This window comes from Hevea brasiliensis, chromosome 1 (genome assembly GCF_030052815.1).
Source record: "Hevea brasiliensis isolate MT/VB/25A 57/8 chromosome 1, ASM3005281v1, whole genome shotgun sequence".
NCBI classification, from domain to species: Eukaryota; Viridiplantae; Streptophyta; class Magnoliopsida; order Malpighiales; family Euphorbiaceae; genus Hevea; species Hevea brasiliensis.
The window spans coordinates 118,377,378-118,381,885 of NC_079493.1; the positions used below are offsets into that span (position 1 = coordinate 118,377,378).

At 36.1% G+C, this 4,508-nt stretch overlaps 1 protein-coding gene across 1 annotated transcript; it reads left to right on the plus strand.

Moving 5' to 3' along the window:
* The first annotated feature begins 1,043 nt into the window (after window positions 1–1,043).
* LOC110650294 (G-type lectin S-receptor-like serine/threonine-protein kinase SD2-5) lies at window positions 1,044–4,508 on the plus strand. The gene is given in 2 exon segments (XM_058148915.1): window positions 1,044–3,841; window positions 3,843–4,508. Coding segments are annotated over 2 exon segments (2,439 nt in total). The 5' UTR covers window positions 1,044–1,666; the 3' UTR covers window positions 4,107–4,508.

Consider the following 4,508-nt stretch of genomic DNA (forward strand, 5'->3'; position numbering starts at 1 on the left):
TATTTTTACTTATATGTAAATTGAATTTGGATAAAAGATAGTCTATTTTAATTTAATAATTAAAAACATATTATTCACTTGCAGAATAAATATGTTGAAAATTAATGTCAATAAATTATTAATTTTTTAATATTTTGAAAATTGTTAAAGAATGTGGAATCGTCAAGGATTTGAATCCGTAATTAATTTACCACGAGTTAAATGCTTGGTTATTGAATTATCATACGATGAACCATAGCTTATGCTAAGTCTTATCAATCACTAAAAAAAGAGGTCGTTGATGAAGATTTCAATAAAGGAATCATTTTGCTTTGAACAAAATTTCATTTTTCCACTTAATTTTTTGGGTCAAGATTAGGCAACTTTGAAAGGAAGGTGGATATACTATTTGCATGATACACATTACTTTAAGGTAAAGTAAATTAATAAAATTATTTATATATGTCTAATTTAGGATTAAATTGTAATAATAATTCAATTTAATATTTGAAAATTATTTAAATTTATTTTATATGCAATAATAATAAAAAATTGTTTAAATTAATAATTAAAAAAAATTCTCTCAAATTGAGGCTATTGAATTAGTAAAATAAAAAAAAAATGAATAAATAATTTAGTCTATCGGCATGGGTATAGTCCAATGGCAATAACATTCTTGCAACATCTCATGTTCTTATCTTAATCAAGGGTAATTTGGGAAGTTTAAAAAAGTGTGGACAATATTTCAAAATGATGTTCCCTCTAATTTGGCTGTGATACTATTGAGTTAACCTTGACCATACACAAAAAATTTATTTTTCGCTTTTTGAAGTTATGATAAATAATTATTTTATTTTATTTTTTATTATTTTTAGGGTAATTTTATTTACATAAAACACTAATTATAAAAATAGCACTTTCTGCAGCTGTGTGACAGCAGATTAAAAAAAAAGAAAAAACAGAAAATAGTTAGCTGAGAACATGGTGACATCAAAAGTGGAGTTCAAAAATTTTATTAAAAAAAAAAAAACTTGGAGTCCTATTAGCCGCACGTTGCCTGCAACATGCTCTAGCTTTCCAGAGTCAAGAGTCTATGGAGAGAGAGAGTGTGTTGGAAAGGAGAGAAAATACAGGTTCATCTTGTATACTTAACTCTGTTATGTCTTTTATAAACAAAAGCCAAGAACCAATTTGTGCAAGACCCAGTAGTGTTTGTAACCGAAATCAAGAAAATAAGGCTAGCCATTATATCCCTCTTGACTCTTCTGCTAGTTTCTCATCTTCTTTCTCATCTGCTTTATGATTTTGCAGATGCTCTCTTCTGTTTTTAGGATGCTTTTAGTATTCTTTCACATGATATTATTCATTACTAGACTCTTTAATACTCGGTATCAACCTTGCATTATGTAATTCTACTTTCTTATTTGCTGTTACTTCAGTACTTGAAGATCTTGTTGGTGGGCTCAGGCTATACTCTTTTCTAATTTGTAAGTTTCAGCTGTGTATATCAAATTCTTCTTCGATCAGAGAAAGAGGCAAAATCACAGATTCTTTTCTTTCTTTAAAACTTTTCTTTTCCAGTGTGTGCCCTCTCAAATTCCTTGAATTTTTTTCTAGGAATCAGTCTTTTGTCAGATTTGTTGGTTTAGATAGGGAAACTCATTCATTTGGTACTGTTATTAAAACTATGGGTTTGTTCCAATTTAGATTCTTGTGTTTGTGTCTTTTCCTTGCGTTCAAAACCAGTATTACTAGTTCTCAGTATATAGGCCAGATATATCCTGGTTTCCAAGCATCTCATATGGATTGGATAGAGAAAGAGGGGCTGTTCTTGCTATCTAGGAACTCTACTTTTGGTTTTGGCTTCAGAACTTCCCTTGACGCTCAATCTTATTTACTAGTTGTCATCAACTTGAAAAGTTCCAAAGATGTATGGACTGCTAATAGAGGTTTGTTGATCAGCGATTCTGATCACTTTGTGTTTGAAAAAAATGGAAATGTTTATTTGCAGCGTGGAGATGGTGTGGCTTGGTTCACAGGTACTGAAGGGCAAAGAGTTACTTCTATGGAACTGATGGACTCAGGTAACTTGGTGTTGCCTGGGGACAATGGAAGTATTCTTTGGCAGAGTTTTAGCTATCCCATAGATGCTCTTTTACCGGGCCAGGACTTTGTAGAAGGAATGAGACTTAAAAGTTTCCCAAACAAGAATTACTTGTATAATTATCTTGAAATTAAGTCTGGCGATTTGGTCTTGTATGCAGGATACATAACTCCACAAGTATACTGGTCCCTGGCAAATGAAAGCCGGAAAACCAATAATAGGGTTAATGGCAAGGTGCACTCCGCATCTCTGGTTTCCAATTCATGGAATTTCTATGATCAAAATAGAGTCTTGCTCTGGCGGTTCATATTCTCTGATAATTCTGACCCACATGCTATGTGGGCTCTGACATTAGGCTCTAATGGGGCAATTGGGTTCTATAATTTTGAAAAAGGAAAGTCAGTTAACCATGAGGCAACTAAGATACCACAAGATTCCTGCAGCATTCCAGAGCCGTGTGAGAGATACTATGTGTGCTATTTTGACAATAGGTGTCAATGCCCATCGCAACTCAATACTCATTTTGGTTGCAAACCTCCCGAGGCCTCAACCTGTAATGGCTCCAAAATTTCAGCTGAGCTTTTTTATGTTGGTGAGAAGCTGGATTATTTTGCATTTGGGTTCGTTACACCCTTCCTGAAATCTAATTTAAATGCTTGCAAAGAAGCCTGTCTTGGAAACTGTCCTTGCATTGTGCTGTTCTTTGAAAATAGTACTGGAAGATGCTTTCTGTTTGATCAGGTAGGGAGCTTGACTCGCAGTCAGCCGGGTTCTTCAGGTTATATTTCATATATGAAGGTGTCAGTGGGGGAGCGAAATTCGGCCAGTAGTAGGAATTTAGGGAAGGAAGCCCTATTGATTGCAATCATTGTTATTGCAACAGTAGTGGCAATTGCTTGTTTACTTTATGTGGGAATCTGGTATCGCCGCAGAGGGAAGAAGTACTTGGAATTTCAACAGCAAAACCAGGATGGGGATGATTTCTGGGACAGTCTTCCTGGGATGCCTGCTCGCTACATCTTCAGTGATCTCTGTAAAGCAACTAAAAACTTCTCTATGAAGGTTGGACAAGGAGGGTTTGGCTCAGTCTACCTAGGTGTGCTGCCAAATGGTACCCAGTTGGCTGTCAAAAAATTGGAAGGCATTGGACAGGGGAAGAAAGAGTTCAGGGCTGAAGTGAGTATCATCGGGAGCATCCATCATGTCCATCTGGTCAAGCTTAAAGGCTTCTGTGCTGAAGGGGCTCACCGGCTTCTTGTTTACGAGTTCATGGGGAAAAGCTCTCTAGATAAATGGATCTTCAATAATAATAAAGAAAGTTCCTTGTTAGATTGGAATACAAGATTCAATATCGCACTTGGTATGGCAAAAGGTCTGGCTTATCTCCATGAGGAGTGTGAGGTGAAAATAGTCCACTGTGACATAAAACCTCAGAATGTGCTTCTTGATGATAATTTCACTGCCAAAGTTTCTGATTTTGGTTTGGCAAAGCTAATGAATCGTGAAGACAGTCTTGTTTATACTACAGTGAGGGGTACTAGAGGGTATCTTGCACCAGAATGGATCAGCAACAGCCCTATATCAGAGAAGAGTGATGTGTATAGCTATGGTATAGTCTTGCTGGAGATCATTGGAGGCAGGAAGAACTACGATTCATCAGAAAGTTCAGAGAAATCCCATTTTCCTTCTTATTCCTTCAAGATGTTGGAAGAAGGAAGATTGAGAGAAATCATTGATCCAAAGCTGGACATAAATGAAAAATGATGTGAGGGTTGTCACTGCAATCAAAGTTGCATTATGGTGCATTCAAGAAGAGATGCAATTGAGACCGCCTATGACTAAAGTGGTCCAAATGCTTGAAGGTCTCTGTGATGTGCCGGACCCTCCAATTTCTTCTCAATCAGCTTCTCGCTCTATGTCAAGTGTCATCAAATGGAACAGCAAAGAATGTTCCTCTTCGGGCTTTGTTGATGACACAAGTGATGCATTTCTCTCAGATACTGGACTCTCAGGCCCTAGATGACAGAAGCAATCATTACAAAGATGCTTTTTAGCACAAATTCAACCTTTGAAAGATGAGATGTTTCATACATTTTCTCCATATCATTGTGAGCCACCAAACTCCAGGTGTTAGTGATGCTTTTCTTTATCCGTGTTCATATAGTTCTTAAGGCCTCAATGCCTTCTCCACTCTCTCCATGAAAATTTTTTGAACAAGTTGCGAAATTTTTGTTCTAATTTAACCTGCATAATGAAACTCAAAGCCCTTGAGTCACTAGCCTTTTGGTTACATTGCAGATCAAATTCTGCAATCCCATAGATAGAAATGGCTGTTGTAAGACACTGATGTTTGAGTTGTTCTTGTATTTTCAGCAGTTAGATGGAGAAATATTATGTTGACATAAACACATTTATGTCATTAGTA